At 60.9% G+C, this 17,076-nt stretch overlaps 5 protein-coding genes across 5 annotated transcripts; all 5 read right to left on the reverse strand.

The window, feature by feature from the left end:
• Positions 1-2,059: 2,059 nt before the first annotated feature.
• On the reverse strand, positions 2,060-3,265 carry LINJ_27_1950 (putative branched-chain amino acid aminotransferase; the record flags this gene model as incomplete). The annotated part of the gene is made up of 1 exon (XM_001466364.1): positions 2,060-3,265. The coding sequence occupies one exon, from the start codon at positions 3,263-3,265 to the stop codon at positions 2,060-2,062; it is 1,206 nt and encodes a 401-aa protein (XP_001466401.1).
• A 1,194-nt stretch (positions 3,266-4,459) lies between these two features.
• Positions 4,460-5,146, reverse strand: LINJ_27_1960 (conserved hypothetical protein; the record flags this gene model as incomplete). The annotated part of the gene is made up of 1 exon (XM_001466365.1): positions 4,460-5,146. One exon carries the CDS (start codon positions 5,144-5,146, stop codon positions 4,460-4,462), a length of 687 nt encoding a protein of 228 aa, XP_001466402.1.
• Positions 5,147-8,592: 3,446 nt separating this feature from the next.
• LINJ_27_1970 (putative ribonucleoside-diphosphate reductase small chain) lies at positions 8,593-9,759 on the reverse strand (the record flags this gene model as incomplete). The annotated part of the gene is made up of 1 exon (XM_001466371.2): positions 8,593-9,759. One exon carries the CDS (start codon positions 9,757-9,759, stop codon positions 8,593-8,595), a length of 1,167 nt encoding a protein of 388 aa, XP_001466408.1.
• Positions 9,760-10,726: 967 nt separating this feature from the next.
• Positions 10,727-11,875, reverse strand: LINJ_27_1980 (conserved hypothetical protein; the record flags this gene model as incomplete). The annotated part of the gene is made up of 1 exon (XM_001466372.1): positions 10,727-11,875. The coding sequence occupies one exon, from the start codon at positions 11,873-11,875 to the stop codon at positions 10,727-10,729; it is 1,149 nt and encodes a 382-aa protein (XP_001466409.1).
• Positions 11,876-12,945: 1,070 nt separating this feature from the next.
• Positions 12,946-15,504, reverse strand: LINJ_27_1990 (conserved hypothetical protein; the record flags this gene model as incomplete). The annotated part of the gene is made up of 1 exon (XM_001466373.1): positions 12,946-15,504. The coding sequence occupies one exon, from the start codon at positions 15,502-15,504 to the stop codon at positions 12,946-12,948; it is 2,559 nt and encodes an 852-aa protein (XP_001466410.1).
• Positions 15,505-17,076: the final 1,572 nt, after the last annotated feature.

A 17,076-nucleotide genomic window follows, 5' to 3' on the forward strand; every position in this document is an offset into this window, starting at 1 on the left:
GGCCCATCGCGCGGACGGCACAAGCGCCTTCACAGTCGCCGGCCGCTCCAGCAACACGCCGTCCAGGGCCTGACTGCGGACAGGAGTCGCGCTGGCCTCCCCTGTGGGGTAGGCACCTGACCCTGTCACCACCGGAAGCGGCTCGGCACTGGCAGGGGTAGGGGTGGGGGGCTGCCTGACTTTCGCCACAGAGTGGGGGAGGGGGAGGTACGGGACCGTGAGACGCCACGCACGGAGGTGTCTGGCATCACCAGGGACGCTATCCAGGATTACGAAGAAAACAAAAAATGAAAAGGCGATGGCTGTAGTCTTCCACTCGCCCGGCCGCCAACGCAGCTCTCACCCACCCACGCAGCGCACTCAGCAAGCGCCGTGTAGCCATGCCCACTCGCACCAGTTGCGGGCTCCCGCATGAGCCCTCTGCAGAAGACGGCAAGGATAACAGGATGAGGAGGGCGCACAGAGCTCGGCAAGGAGAGCGACGGACAAAGAGGCGCACACAAAACGCGACACCCCCACAACAGCAAGCGGAAAGGAAGATGCACGCACGAGGGAGGGAGGGGGGATCAACAGAGGGGGAGGTCGGCGGCAGCGGCAGAGACAGGGGAGAGACAAATGTATGTATGCATAGCAGCATGCGAAGGATGCACAAACAATTCAAGCAAACGACGGAGAGTAGGTAGGCGGCGAGCGAGGCGTGGGGGGCGCCGGCAGCTGACCTCATGAGCGGGGGTGGGGAGGAGCGGAAAGAAATGCGGACAAAACAGAGGCAAAGAGAGGTGCGACGGGAGAACAAGAGATGGGGGGAGCAAGCCATGAGGGTCACGGTCATACACAGGCACACAGATATCCGCGTGTGCACAGAAAGGGGGAGGACATATTAGCCGCACCGACATGCAAGTAAACAGGAAGACAGGCAACGCAACAAGAGCAGGAAAACAAAAACGCTTCGATGTGAGCACCGCATTCGCTTCTCAGCGCGGCCATTTGCCGCCATGGAGCATGAGCCCAGCCACCCCCACCACCACTCTGGCCCCCGGCCCGGCCGCACAGGACCGTCATCGCGCGGCGCGAAGCAGCGGGACACACACGCCTCCCAGCAATGCGCCGCCACAGTCGCCGGGGCGCGGCCTCCGCCTCAACGTCGGCACACCACCCGCGCCCCGCCCGCCGCCACCGGGTGCACCCCCTCGGGGTCGCATAAAGGCTCCCCGCCAGCAGGCAGCGAGCACCGGGTGGCGTGCGCGCGAGTCGCGCTGACGCTCGGCCCATCGCGCGGACGGCACAAGCGCCTTCACAGTCGCCGGCCGCTCCAGCAACACGCCGTCCAGGGCCTGACTGCGGACAGGAGTCGCGCTGGCCTCCCCTGTGGGGTAGGCACCTGACCCTGTCACCACCGGAAGCGGCTCGGCACTGGCAGGGGTAGGGGTGGGGGGCTGCCTGACTTTCGCCACAGAGTGGGGGAGGGGGAGGTACGGGACCGTGAGACGCCACGCACGGAGGTGTCTGGCATCACCAGGGACGCTAGTCAGGATTACGAAGAAAACAGAGACCAAAGGAAGGAAGAAAAATGCTACGAGAACAAGAAGTGTGTGGCGCGTGGCGCTTCTCCTTCCCTTCACGTGAGTGCTTGCGTGGGATGGGATCGGATCTGGGGGAGGCATGGGGTTCATGGGCGATGGCCCACGCCAAAAAAAAAGAAAAAAAACAAAAAAAAAACAGCAGGAGAGAGACATAGAGACACGGATGGCGTCGTACGGTGAGACGCGCACGCACACCCAGGGTTTCGAAAAAGAAAACATGGATGGGCACCGAGAACCCGCGCCCATCTCTACCCTCCGAAAAGAGGGTGCAACATATACGTGCCTCTCCCACTGCCGTACGCGAGTGTGCGTGTGTGGCGGAGTACGTGCCGCCAAAGTTATCGCGCGTCTGCGCTGCCTGCCCGTCGTCTTCCGCGCAGTCGCTGCGCTACTCACCGAGCCTTCGTGTCCCGAAAAGCGCCGCCACACCCGCCTGGGCGTCCTCGGAGCGAGCGACCAAGAGCATCGTCCCCGCTTCAAGCCTCAACCTTCACTGACCACGGACTCGGCGTCTTGCCGTACTGGATATCCATGATCTCGTTCAGGAACCGGCGCGCGTAGCTCGGCTCCGAGAGCGGCACGCTGTACTCCTTGCCGCGATACGCAATCATGCTCACGGAAGACACGATGGCAGCCGTGCCGCATCCGAAGCACTCCATCACGCGCCCCTCCTGCAGCGCCTCCGCCAGCTCAGACATGTAGTACGGGCGCTCCGACACCTCGAACTCGCCCCACGACCGTGCAAGCGCCAGGATCGAGTCGCGCGTCACGCCGGGCAGGATCGTCCCGTCCAGCGGCGCGGTGACCAGCTCTGTCTTGCCCTCCTTCGTCTTCCACAGCGTGCAGAAGTTCATGAATCCGGCCTCCTGCACCTCATCCTTGGAGCCGAGCCACAGCACCTGGTTGTAGCCGAGAGCCTGCGCCTCCTCCTGAACCAGCAGCGGCCCAGCGTAGTTGGCACCCAGCTTGCTGCCGCCAGTGCCACCGGGCCACGCGCGCTTGCGCTTATCCTCCGCCAGCAGCGTCACGGGCTTGATGGCCATCGCACCCGACTGGTCCTCCGGCGGCAGGTAGTACGGCCCCACGGGCGAAGCAATCACGAAGAGACGCACCGACCTCGAGGGAGTGGCGCCGAGGCTATCTGCGGTGCCGATAGCAGCCGGACGCAGGTACAGCGAGTAGCCGTGCTCCTTAGGCACGTAATCCTTCTCCGTCCTCACGAACTCCATGATCACCTTCAGCATCTCCGCCTCGTCAAAGTCCGGGAAGCACAGAGAGCGCATGCTGTGGCGCAGGCGCGCAACGTTCCGGTCAGGGCGGAACAGGCGCAGGCTCTGCTTCTCCAGCTTCTCACCCCTCGCAGCCCTCGTGATGTCGGCAATGTCCGCGTACACTTTCATTCCCTCGAAGCACTGTGTCGCGTAGTGCAGGCACGACGTCTGCGGCGGCAGCGAAAAGTTGGCGAAAGGTACGATCGCCGGCGCACCCCACCTGCCGTCGTTGAAGTCGATTATCACCATGTGCGGCGTAAAGAGGGTGCCAAAGGCGACGCCCTTCATCGGCGGCAGCGGCGGCGGATCGGCCACCAGCGTTTTAGTAAGCGCCGCAGCCGTGAAGGAGACGACGGGGGCCCTGCTGCCACGCGCAGCACTGGCCTGGTGCCAGCGTCGGCTCAGCAGCATGGCAAGAGACCTACGGGGCGCTACCAGAGCAGAGGGGAGGAGACAGAGATGTGGGCAGTCGATGCTGGGAGCGCAGTGAAGTTTATGGGCGAGTGTGTATGTGTCTGTGCATGCGCTGTGATTCGTACTCGGGTTCACAACGTCTGAGGCGATACGGGGGGATATACTTAGAACGGATCTAACCATGCTGGGATGAGCACAGGAGAAGCGAGAGAGAGGTGTGGAAAGAGTGTTTTGCGTGCAGAGAAAGATGAAGACAGGAAATAAAAGAAAAGAAAGGAGATTCACATGGAAAAGTGCGGGTTCGGGAGGGAGGGGAAGGGGGTGGGCAAAGGCGCGGCATGCCTGTGTGACGCCATGTATGTGGCGCTTCGTTACAACAGCCCAACGCCCCTTCCTCCTTCCAACGCGGAAGGGAGAGGGGCATAGCGGAGAGAAAATCGTACACAAATGCGCGCACATACATATCCACACCAAGCTGATGCACGCGCAGGTGAGGAAGCAGTACTGCTCGATCCGGACGACGAGCACCGGTGGGTCCGCCACTCGCTGAGTGGGTGGGAAAGAGATAAATCGGCACCGAGAACAGATTGAAACAGCATATGCACACACAACTAAGAACACAGAGATTTAGTCGCCATGGGCATTGACCGTCTTGATGCAATGGCCCATGTCTCGGTTGACAGGCTCCGCACCTTGCGCCTCTCGCTCTTCGTACGTGTCTGCTTGAGTTGTGGTCTAGTTGGACAAGCGCACCGAGCGATGTGTGAGGTGGCTCTTGGGCGTTGCGGTGGAGAGAGAAAAACATACGCGCGTAGACATGAAGGAGGAAGCTGAGAGACGATGCGCGTGCGTGTGTATGGCGGTGACTGGTAGTGCGGGACGAAAAATAGCGGATATCGTATGGGCAAAGGCGGGCCACCATCGTGGCCGCCCACCGCGACTTCGGGGGAGGAGAAAGAAAAAGAACCTGATCGCGCGCAGACATTATCTATCTATATATAGATAGATATATGCGCACACACGCAGATATAATGTACGCAAAGATGCCGTGAAATGCCAATCAGATCAACGGCATGCAAACCGCGTCAGCGAGAGCAACGCAGCACCGGAGAAGAGGTGAAGGAGCGGACAGCCGAAGCGTGTGTGTATGTGTGTGTGTGTGTGTGTGTGTTTGCCACCAATTCTGCGTGTCTAGGTGTTGTTAATCAGGTCCGCTAGACGATTGAGAATGGTGCGCCTCCGACGCCCACCCGCCATAGCGTCCGGCGCGGATGAGCCGCCGCCGGATGCGCAGCCGCTACTACAACTGTACATCGCCCCCGCGCCACCGCCGCCCGGCAGCCGATCATCTTCTATGACGCATGACGACAGAAGCCCAATCGGCACGAGCCACAGCATCAGGAAGAAGCCAAAAACCAACAGTATGGACGTGTAGTACATAAGTCGCAGTGCGAACCAGTACCACATGGCGCTCTCCAGCAGCACCGCCAGCATCGTCGCCAGCACAAGCGGGCTGTTCATGCCCGGCACAAACGGGAAGGTGCGCAGCAGTCGCAAGTACAACACATTCACCAAGAGGCTGAGCAACGATCGCCACCAGCTCATCTGATCCACGACAAGAATGGACGCGTGCACGGCAAAGTTGAAGAAGATGAGAGCACGAAGAATCCACTTGGTGCGCGACGGGTGCTCCTCCGCGACTTCGGCGACAAACATTACTGCGCACGCGAGGCCGAAGGCGATGAAGCCAATGGCAACGGCCACCATCAGCGTGGAGACGAGACGGAATGGTCCAAACGGCCTGTACGCGCGTTTCGGCTGTATCCACCAGGAGCCCTTGTCGTCATCCTCGTAGTAGCCGTAGCCATGTCGACTCATCGTGTGCCTCCTTTTACACGCTCGCCTACACACGCACACTTACAGAGCTTTCCCCGCGTGCCGAGAAATTGCTAGTGACTCGCACTTGCGATCGAGCAGTTCCACTTGCACTGGCGCGTGGCTACTTTGGTTGCTCCCACGATGTGCTACAAGCCGCCGGTAGCGCGTGTGCATGCGCACGCGTCTGCTCGTGCCTGTACAAGAGTGCGGCTGCGTTGCTGTGATTTCGTTTTTATCTCTCTTTCTCGCTATGTAAAACGTGCGTGCCGTTGTCCCTCCAGGAAGGTCTGGATTTGCGCTGCGGTTGTTCACGGTGCGTGCCGCACGACCCGTGCACGTTGGCGTGAGCATGCGCGGGTTTCGTGTTGAGCTCGCAGAGATGAAGAGGGTGTGGACGGGAAAGGGCACAGGTGAGACGATTTTCAAGATCAGAAAGAGGGGAGGGTGGGTCCTCTCAACGGAGAGTGCCTGAGAATGCGAAACAAATCGAGGTGGCCAAAAGACAGCGGCGTCACGCGCATGGAGTCTGAAGCATGTACACCCCATGAAGCACCGTGTTGGGCCTTCTCTGTTTCTTTTCATTTTTTTCTGTTCATTGCTCTTGGCGTGTGCCGTCGCCTGTGCGCCGTCCGCAGATTCGGGGGAGCGACATCACGTCCAGCAGACCATAGAAACACAGCCAAGAGGGCACGAGACAATGCAGTGCAACGCACAAACACACCACAAACCAACAGCAGAGCGCACTCGACCGACGCACGCCTTTCGACGTCGTGCACCAGCGGGGGCGGAAATGGGTGGGCAGCCACCGTCTCGCGTTGAAAAAGGAAGCGAGAAACTGGACAAGAGCAGCGAGGCACGCAAATTTGTGTCTTCTCCTTCCCTTCAGCGCGGTCATTCGCCGCCATGGAGCACGAGCCCAGCCACCCCCACCACCACCACTCTGGCCCCCGGCCCGGCCGCACAGGACCGTCATCGCGCGGCGCGAAGCAGCGGGACACACACGCCTCCCGGCAATGCGCCGCCACAGTCGCCGGGGCGCGGCCTCCGCCTCAACGTCGGCACACCACCCGCGCCCCGCAGGCCGCCTCGCAGCCGCGCCCATTGTGCCCCCCACCCACCCGCCCGCCGCCACCGGGTGCACCCCCTCGGGGTCGCATAAAGGCTCCCCGCCAGCAGGCAGCGAGCACCGGGTGGCGTACGCGCGAGTCGCGCTGACGCTCGGCCCATCGCGCGGACGGCACAAGCGCCTTCACAGTCGCCGGCCGCTCCAGCAACAGCCTGCCGGTCTGTTGGCGTGTGTGTGTGTGTGAATCGATGTCTGGGCGCGTTTGATTGGATGGCGCCACTGTCGTAGGGCTTTTGTACAAGTGAAGATGGCGGGAACGACGGCAGAGAGAAGCGGCAGTCAGTGAAAGCCTCAGTCGCGCGTGACGGAGCACTGCAAGCGACACAAGCAACACATGAGGGAGGACATGCGCAGCCCCATCTCCGCAGCACTCACCACCGCATCTTCACACCTCCATTGTAGTCTTTCTCAGACAGATCCAATGCAGTGCGCTCTTTCGGTATCTATCGCATACCTCCCCGCCGACCTCTCCCCGCCCCCTGTCCAACATCCATCCTCCTTCGGCCATCACCACCACCACCACCACTTCGACACCGAAGAAAAACAAAGGGAAGCGGTGGAGAAGAGAGAAGAGACACAAATGAAAAGATTAGAAATACGGGAGAGAGAGAGTTCGCTCTCCCTTCGCTTGGCTACCTGCCCTGACGCCATGCACAACTCCGGCAGGAAACCATCACGTACTCGCAAACAAGCCCAACCAAAGCGAAAAAAAAAAAGGAATGAGCGCCCATCAGCGCGTGCCGCACGCGCATGTAGTCACGGGAGTTGGAAGGTGTGGAAACAAAAGAAGAGAGAATAGCGTCGGCGAGTTTACGCTTAGAGAAGAAGCCATCGTGGTTGGCCCCTTCTCTTTCGCCTCCTCCCTTTCTCTGTCGTTCTTTCGCCTGCTACGATGGCACCAGCAACGGCACCCACCGACACCTCTTCTCCGCTTCCCAAGACCCACCTACCCCCGTCACACCCCTCTTGCAGCAGAACGCATTTGCGAGCACGCGGTGCTTCCTTACGTGTATGTGCGTCCATGTATCTCTCTGCGACTGCCCTCCTCCGCTGCCGCGCTGGATCCCACCGCTCTTCCTCTCTCACTCACCCACACGCATGGAGCGCCGGTCAGCTGCTGTCTGCGTTGAGAAGACACGCGCGCACACTTCCGGGCGAGACGCACGCCATCAACTCCAAGAACCTGCCGAGCAGGTAAAAGAGAAACCGAAATACATAAAGATCCACGGCATCGTGAAATCAAACGTGTGTTGCGCGCGTGCGACTTCCACGCACACCCACAGAGAGAGAGAGAATAAGGAGCAAAGAAAAATAGAGCAAGAGCGAGAAATCGTTGAAACAAGAAGAGAATAGCGCCGCGCACTTAAGCTTACGTTGTGTGCAGTATGTGTGTGTGTGTGTGTGTGTGTGTGTGCATGTATCCGCCATCAGCACGCGCGCGTCACTGTATGTGCGCATGCCGGTAGAGTGCGCATACCTGCGAGCCCATTCATTAGCCCTCTTCCCCGCTCTCTCTTGTCTCATCGTCGCAGCAGCAAGCACACCTCGCGCTCGCGACCATCAAACCCATCGTGAGGGCTCCCATGCGGCATATTCGCGACACCGGGAAGGCTCGTGAGCCCACGCAGCTTTCGGAGATGAGAGTACGCGATCCCAAGAGATGGAAGAGACACATGAAATGAAGAGCAAGAGAGACTCGACGAGGTAGAGCAGCATCAGTTGAAGGCGCCCAGCACTCACCTGCACCGGGATGGAGAGACGGGAACGCAACACGGCTGCCATAAAGCAAGCAGAAGCAATCAGCCACGTCTTACGCAGGCACACACACACACACGAGAGCACACGAACGCACAACAAACCTCGCCATCTCTCGGAGCAGCCAGCGCCTCCCTTGTCGATGTTTTCGTGTTCGCGTTATTTTGCTGTTGCGTGCTTTCCTCTTGTCTTCCGAGACGGGCATCACCCCGCTTGTGTGCTCGCCGCATTCCTATGGCCTGTATAGAGGGCTTCTCGGGGGGGGGGGCGAGAGGCACTCGCCCACGAATAGAGTCGAGGTGTAGAGGGGGAAGGCTAGATCAGCGTCGGGCCAGCCCTGGGGCACCAACACATACGCACCTGCAGAGTGACATCGCACAGTGGTGGTGTTCGTGTCCCCCATCTGCAGTGCCTCATGGATTCACGGATGAATGTGCGCGGCTACGGGGTGCTGCTGCTTCTCCTCATCTTCCCTCCCTCCCCTACCCCAAACACACCGGCAACGCGTGCGCAAAACGCACAGCATCGGATAACCCGGCGGCCAGAGGTCAGACAGCGCTCCTGTTTAGAAGTCCTCCGAGAGGGAGAACTTCTTCGACGTGCCCTCCGTGCTCATCACGCCGGCCTTCTGGTACTCCCCCACCTTCTTCTCGAAGAAGTTCGTTTTGCCCTGCAGCGAGATCATCTCCATGAAGTCGAACGGCTGCGTCGAGCGGTAGTGCTTCTCCTCGCCGAGCGACACCAGCAGCCGGTCCGCGACGAACTCGATGTACTGCGCCATCAGCTCCGCGTTCATGCCAATCAGCCGCACCGGCAGCGCGTCGCAGATGAACTCGCGCTCGATGTTCACCGCATCCACGATGATCTCCAGCACGCGCTCGCGCGGCAGCTTGTGCTTGATGTGCGAGTTGTACAGCAGGCATGCGAAGTCCGTGTGTAGGCCCTCGTCGCGCGAGATGAGCTCGTTGCTGAACGTCAGCCCCGGCATCAGACCGCGCTTCTTCAGCCAGAACAGCGCGCAGAACGACCCGGAAAAGAAAATGCCCTCCACCGCGGCAAAGCCGATCAGCCGCTCCTGAAAGCTCGCGCTGCTCCCGATCCACCGCACAGCCCACTCCGCCTTCTTTTGGATGCACGGGATCGTCTGTATTGCGTGCAACAGTCGCAGCTTCTCCTCGCTGTCCGTGATGTACGTGTCCAGCAGCACAGAGTACGTCTCCGAGTGGATGTTCTCCATCATCAGCTGGAACCCGTAGAACGCGCGCGCCTCTGGCACCTTCACGTCGCTCATGAAGCGCTGCGCAAGATTCTCGATGACTATGCCGTCGCTGCCGGCGAAGAAGGCAAGCACGTGCTTGATGAAGTGCCGCTCCCCGTCGTTCAGCGTTGCCCAGTCCTTCATGTCGTTGCCCAGGTCGATCTCCTCCACCGTCCAGATGCAGCTCTCCTGCTCCTTGTACTTGCGCCAGATGTCATGGTACTGGATTGGGAAGAGGACGTAGCGGAATGGGTTCTCCTGCTGCAGCGGCTCCTCCTCGGCATTCGTCCCCTCGGCAACCTTGTCCGCCGTCAGTACCTCGGCGCCAGCCGCAACCGGTTTCATGACGAGATTCTCCGTCTTGGCAGCATCGGTGGCCGCGCCATCGGTCGGCGTACAAGCGACTTCCGCCTCCACATCCTCCTCTCGCGGACGCTTCGCGGCAGGCTGCAGGTTGGCTTCGGTGGACGGCATGATGATGAGCCGTGGATCGCACAGGCTCGAGGGGAGAGAGGAGTCTGAAGAAGATCTAAGCGCGTGTGCAGAAAAATGGGTGTATGCGTTTCTATGGGAAGTGGAGATGAGGAGGAGTGGTCAGGGGAGCGTGTGTGTGCGCTTCTATCGAGGTACAACGGGGGAAGCAGTGAGGGAGAGCGAGAGCGAGAGATGGCTGCTTGGGTGGGTGGGTGTGTGTGTGGGGGGGGGGGTTCGCATGCGACTGTGAACGCGGATTGTGTGTGTGTGTGTATGTGTGTGTGTGTGTGACGAGAAGCGAGAAGCGAGGAGAAAAGACAATGGTGAGCGCGATGATGGGCGTGCACGTGCACGTGAAAGGCGGCATGACACTCACACAGCATAGTATGATGGATGTCGGCCCACATGTGAGTGAGAAGTGCAGCACCACGATCAAAGAAGGGCACCGACGCCCCGCGAGTGCTCGAGGGCTAGGAAAGGCGATCTGTGATGGGTGTGAATGCAGTGCGCCGTATGCGTGCACACAAACAGTCGCGCAGTGGTCATTGTCACGTCTCCATCGCCTGTATCGATGCTTGATTCAGAGTTTACCTTCGTGCATGCGCCTTCGCACGTTTTTTTAAGCGAGCTGTAAAGTAGCGACGGAGAAAGAGGGGCACAGGGGAGGGGTCGGCGAAGGACAAGACATGCCCTCACGTGCACAACCGCCAACGTGCGGGCGTAGATTTTGTTAGATGAACGTATGGCAAGCGATGAGGGAAAGAGATCTGGAGGTGGCCGAGCGTGAGACAGAGAAAACATGCGCGGAGGTAAATGCGTCGCGGTAGCGAGCGCAAAATCAGCGCAGACAAGCCATGGGGATGTCGTTGTCCACCACCCCTCACCTCCTTCCCGACTTTCCCTTTCGCTCAACCCTCTGCGCGCCTGCTCTCCATACCTTTGGCCCCGTCACCCACAATGACTTCGATTAGGTGTGTGGTCGCTTACGCGGGCCCTTGCGGGTGCTTGCTGCTGCGCCGCCCTCCCCATCCTCCTCTCTTTTCGGGATGGCGCACTCGATGGACACGATACGACGCGCTGGTGTAGCACCACCTGTGCCACCGGCGGACGCGCGTGGCTTGCGTGCGCGCTTCTTCGGCCTCGCCTCAGGCCCGCCCTCTGCCTCCCCGCTGGAGAACTGAGCCGCCGGTTGCGTCGTTTCTGTTAGGTAAAATGGGCCTGGCGCTGCACGCGGCGGCCGGATGCCCATGCAGCGCATAGCGGCCGGCTCGGAGATGAGCAAGACTGCTTGACCTGGCACGATCGGCTCGTCCTCTAGGCACCGCGCTGTCACGCGCAGCTGTTGATCCTCAGGGACACCAGTGCAGCATCTGCGCTTCGCGGCAGCAGCCGTCGTGGTGGCTGGCAAGGAGGCATCGAGCGCTGCATCGTCACCGCTCGGCTCTGCCTTCTCGTCTTTGACCCCCTCCTGCGACACATTATCGGTGCCTGCCTCCGAAGCATCTCCGAGTAACAGCGTTGCTGCATCGTCCGTACTGCCCCTGGCTGCCACCGCGGCGGACACGGCCACTGTCGGTACCCGCACTTGCATGCACGATGTGAACGGCGACGCCTCTGAGACACCGGCGCAGATCCCGTGTTGGAGGCGAGCTGCGACAAGGGTCACCATCACGTTCACCTGCACATCGCCGCGCGGGTTTACCTGGCGAGCCGTGTCGGCGTGAATCTCAGCGGACTTGATGTGGACAATCACGTAGGGTGTCGACGAAGATGACGACGTGGGCGCCGCACGGTTGTCGAGAGCGCTGTGTGCACCGCGGCTATGCTTGGCGCCATCTTCGGCCTCCTGTTGCAAGAGCTGCTGTTGGGCGAGGTCCTCTGCAGATGCCTCGTAGGGGCGATGGAGCAACTTCTTCAGAAGCGTCGCATGCAGGATGTTGCGGTCACGCAAGTGGCGCAGTGGCAGCACGACCGAAATGACCTTGGTGATGACGATGGCGTCGGTGAAGGTAGCGGGCCTCATGGAAAAGAACGGCGGCGGGTCAGGCGCACTTGCAGACGCATTTGCCACGGCTGCCTTTGACAGCGCTGCCTTCTTTCCCCGCTGCTGCGCCATTACGCTTACCTGTGTGTGTGTGTGTGTGCGGGGGTGGGTGGGTGGGTGTGTGTCGGTGTAGCTCGCTAAACAGTGTGCGTGCGTTAGCATGTACACATATGTTCGTGCATGTGAGTACGTCTGTGCACAACGCGGGACGCAAGGTATGCCTGGTGCTGCTTAGCTGAAGAGTATGTGCACGCGCGAAGTGCTTGAGAGAGTGCGAGATAGAGAGAGAAGGGGGAGAAGAAAAGCACGTAATGCACGCAGGCAGAAGAGAGAAGGAAGAACACTCAAGACACCGCCGTGCGCTGGCGCCGACGCGCATCTAGGCAGAGACAGCGTGCCCTCTTCGTTGTCCGAGTAGCAACGAAAAAAAAAAAACGTTCGATGAAGGCATCATTGAAAAGGACAAAGTGGGGCGTCAGCGCGCACGACGACGATAAGAGCGGTGACGGCGGGTGAGAGCTGCTGGACGTGCGCGTCCCACGCAACGCCCTTCGCTATCAGAGTGCGTGCGGCCCCGTTTTCGCTGCTTTGCGTAGCGGCGCGTGCGCAGGCACTCGCGTATTTGGCCATGGAAGGCGGCAGGACTGTGGTGCATTGCCGTCAGCTGGCGCACCTGCGTAAAACAGCTGGAAAAAAAAATGCATATCGTGCGGGAGAGGGGGGAGAGCTTGCTCGTTCTGGGGGTCTACGAGTGGGGATGGGTAAGCTGCACGGGAGACGAACGTCGAATACTACAACGAAGCAGTACGCGCGCACACGAACAACAGCAAGCCTACGCATAATCGCCCACATACGCGCGGGGGCGCGCTCATCAGCGCATGTGCCAAGAGGAGATATCATTCGGGCTGCCAACGCTCCACCGAGCTCTCGGCAGACAGCGGCAACGTACATTCCATCCTCGGGCTAGAAAAGATCCGCTCTCTACTTCGCATATTGCCGCTCTGCTGCCAGTTGTTAGAGGAGCACAAGCTCGGCCTGCCACCACCACTCGGACCGACTCGCGTCGTGATCGTGCGGAAGGCTGTCACAGACGTGGTCGGCTCACCGTGGTGTCGCCGTGCTCGCTGCCGCCGCAGCTCCGTCTAATGAACGCCACCGCTCGAGTTCACATCATCGCCATCGGTGGCCATCCTTGTGGGGCTCTCAATCAGCATAAGCGAATCCTCGTTGCTCTCGTGATTAAATCGACTGTCACTGCGGCTACGGCTGCTCGCCGGGCTCTCAAGTACGTAGTCCAACATGTCACGCACCTCCACGGCCTGGTCAGGTGATTCCTGCCACGACTTTAAAGCGCAGTTGTAGTACTCCTGCGTCAGCGGGTCCCAGAACATGTTGCGGTCGAAGGAGTAGTACATGTCACTGCGGTCATCGTAGACCCAGTCGGTTGCGCCGGCGATCAGCACGCCGAGCTCCGCGGCGGTAAGGTAGTTGGAGTCGTACTCACGGTTGAAGAAGCGGAGAAACTTGTGCTGACGCTTGCGGGCTTGCTGATAGACCGGCGCTGCACGCCGCTTGTCTGGTAGGCCTCGCTTCTGCTTCGAGGACAGCGACGACTCTGTCGCTTCCGTCTGTGGCCCAGCGCTGCGCTGACGACCCGTGCGTGGCAGGGACAAATCCCCAGGCGACGCTCGCTGCCGGTCACGGCGCTGGCGCTGGGCGTTGTCGCCGGCGGCCGCCACCGCAGCCCCGGCGCTCCGGCCACGCGTGACGAAGCTGCTCTCCGTGTTGTGATCTGATGCGTTGAATGCCGCCGTCGCTGCACCAGCAGCAGCAGCGCGGGCGCCGCCGTCGTCGAAGGAAAGCGTTGGCACCGACGGATGCTGTCGGTAGCGGCGAGATTCGCTGTCACTGAGCAACCCGAAGCCCGCATCGTCATCTGTATCGTCCGGCACGCCGAGAAATGAAACGTGCAGCTCGCCGTGCTGCAGTGGAAGCGAGCCAGGAGTGGGCCTTGTTGACGCAGCAGTCGTGGCAGTATCGATGCCACAGCCAATGCCACGATGCGCAGACTGGACGTTGAAATCCACGCCACCGGCGAGGAAGTTATCGGGTGCGGGTGCTGCTGGCTGCAATGAAGTCGAGTTGACGCTGCGCAGCGCGTCACCATTTGCGCCCTCATCCTCACTGCCGTCTTGATCGCCATGCCTTCGACTGTTGAAAGGGGCTGCAACGGCACCCATGGAGATGGTCGCTGTTGCGCTTCTCGGAACAGAGGCGACAATACTCGGCTGCCTTGTCGACCGATTACCATCAAGCTGCGAGGTTGTTCGTGCGGCGTCCCAGGTACTGCGAGCACAGCTCCCACCAGCGGCATCACGTGTGACGCTGGAGGTTGTCGACGAGTTCAGCATATGCACAATGTAGTCTTCAGCCCGAGCACTGCGGGAGATCCGGTGACGCTCTGCTCGAAGTTGGTTGCGCGACGTGACACGGATGTTGTGGATGTAGCTGTGCATGCACAGCGCGAGCACAAGCAGCAGCCCATGCACGGCGACGGCGCCGATGTACAGCCGGTACCCGTAGCGGTAGTGAACGTTGCACGCATCGCCGGGCACGTGCTCGCCCTCGCAGGTGCGCCGCACGCAAGAGGTGTAGAGGTCAAACAGCACCACCGTCACAATGCCAATGCAGAGGCTCAGCAGGAGGTCGAAAAAGAGCAGCACAAGCGCACCACTTCGTGTCGGCCGAGCCGCAATCCGAAAGCCCAGAAACAGCGCCACCACCTCGCACAGGAGTTGCAGAATGCCCATCGTCCACATCACCCCAATAAAGCGACGAACGAATCCCGCAGATGCATGGCAGAGGATGGCGCCGGTGACGTTGTCTAGAACGATCCACTCCACCCACGCGCTCTGCCATGAAGCGCACGTGCGCTGAAACCCATCTCGGCACGAGAAGAACAGCCCGACGGACAAGAACGAGTCGTTGTTCTGCACGCTCAGCCACTCCGTCGTGCACGCGCAGAGAACAAGACAGAAGACGGTGAAGCTGAGCACGAGCAGCATCAGAATGCAGAACCGCCAGAGAACGTTGACGGCATTGTACTTCTGCTCCTTGTAGAGCACAAAGTTCTCCAGGTCGTAGCGGCTGTAGGACGCTCGCTGATGCGGTGCCAGGACAACCATGCTGCAGCCCATGCGATGACGGAGGACGACCACGGCGGGAATGTCGGAAGCCGAGCCGTGCGGCCTCTGTTCCTCAACAGTGGTCAAGAGCGGCACGTCGAGTGGAACCGCGCGGGCTGCTAGCCGGTCAGAGGGCACCTCCGCACCGTGCTCGGCAGAGAAGACCTCGTCCTCACGCAGCGCAGAAACGTCGGTTTCTCTGGCAGTAGCGCTACGGCCGCCGCCCCCAGTCCCCCGCTTCGCAGAAAGACGCGGGGAGCTCGTGAGAGGAAGCACCTCGGCCAGGTCAATGCTGACGTCAGCACAGCTGACGGAGGCATCGCCTCTCCCGTCGCCGCAGCCACCACGGCCAGCCCTGCTCTCCCGGGTCCCCTCCGATCGGAGGCGCTGCGCTTCCGTCGCAGCATCAGTTTCAGAGGCTATGGTATTGCCTGCGCGAGCTCGACTCCCGCTGTCGGTCCTCAGGCCGCCAATGTCACTGCCAGAACCGCCGCTCAGCGCTTCGGCCGACGGCATTTTGGGCCTCGAGTAAGAAAAAGAGGCAGCAGTGGGAATAGCAGCAGCAACAGCAGGAACAAACGCCGACGATGCCGTCGTCTTCATCAGCACCTGACACAAAGAAACTCGGCTGATCACTATGAGTTGGCCGCACCTGAGGCAGAGTGCTAAAGGTGTCGGCGATAAGAAGACGCGGGAAGATGCCGCTGCTTCACAGAGCGCGAGCGATTGGGAGATGGGTAGAAAAAGTAAAGAAACGGCGCCCGTGGCTCCACACGATGCACCACCGTAAAATGCGAAAGACAGAGCAAGCCAAGGCGCACGCTGACGCACCCCGAAAGAGAAACGGGGGTGAAGGTAGGCTGGAGGCCGCGCCCGAAACAAGTCCGCAAACGAGCCTCCCACAACACCCACAAGTCACAGTGAAGACCGACGGTTTTCCTTTTTTCCTTCAACGCGGTCATTCGCCGCCATGGAGCACGAGCCCAGCCACCCCCACCACCACCACCACTCTGGCCCCCGGCCCGGCCACACAGAACCGTCATCGCGCGGCGCGAAGCAGCGGGACACACACGCCTCCCGGCAATGCGCCGCCACAGTCGCCGGGGCGCGGCCTCCGCCTCAACGTCGGCACACCACCCGCGCCCCGCAGGCCGCCTCGCAGCCGCGCCCATTGTGCCCCCCACCCACCCACCCGCCCGCCGCCACCGGGTGCACCCCCTCGGGGTCGCATAAAGGCTCCCCGCCAGCAGGCAGCGAGCACCGGGTGGCGTGCGCGCGAGCCGCGCTGACGCTCGGCCCATCGCGCGGACGGCACAAGCGCCTTCACAGTCGCCGGCCGCTCCAGCAGCACGCCGTCCAGGGCCTGGCTGCGGACAGGAGTCGCGCTGGCCTCCCCTGTGGGGTAGGCACCTGACCCTGTCACCACCGGAAGCGGCTCGGCACTGGCAGGGGTAGGGGTGGGGGGCTGCCTGACTTTCGCCACAGAGTGGGGGAGGGGGAGGTACAGGACCGTGAGACGCCACGCACGGAGGTGTGTGCCCCCCCGCCCATCCGTCATCCGGGCGAGGGAGAGACGGAAATAAACACAGCATATGAAGGTCAGCGAAATTGCAAGATAGCAGAGGCGGGGAAGACGAGAGGCGCGCTACAAAGGGAATTATACTTCAGGCCGGTTATCAGCGTCACGGGGCTAGGAGAGAGAAGGCGGCAGCAGACCAACGACGGGAGAAGGGTGAAAGTCAAAGACAACTGGAGGCAAGGGGGAGCCGAGAAGTGGCGGCAGTCTCCTCCCCCCATCTCGCTCTCGCTCTCGTCGCACTCGAGATGGGAGAGTACCGGAGGAGCTCGTTAAAAGAGGAGATGATAAGGGAAGAGAGGTTTGGGAGTGGTCAGAGTTGTAGAGTGACAGAGAGAGCGAGCGAAAGCCTGTCAGTGGCCGCAGCGCACGAGTGAATGGCATTGCCATGTCCCCCTTCCCCCACTCTCACCCCTTTCTTGCTAGGCGCAGCTGCGTCGGTCAGCCTCCCTGTGAACGCAAGGGTACGTGTGTAGGGATGGGTCCGTGCACAGCAGCTTCTCAGCTTCATG

Source organism: Leishmania infantum, chromosome 27 (assembly GCF_000002875.2).
Source record: "Leishmania infantum JPCM5 genome chromosome 27".
Taxonomy (NCBI): Eukaryota; Euglenozoa; class Kinetoplastea; order Trypanosomatida; family Trypanosomatidae; genus Leishmania; species Leishmania infantum.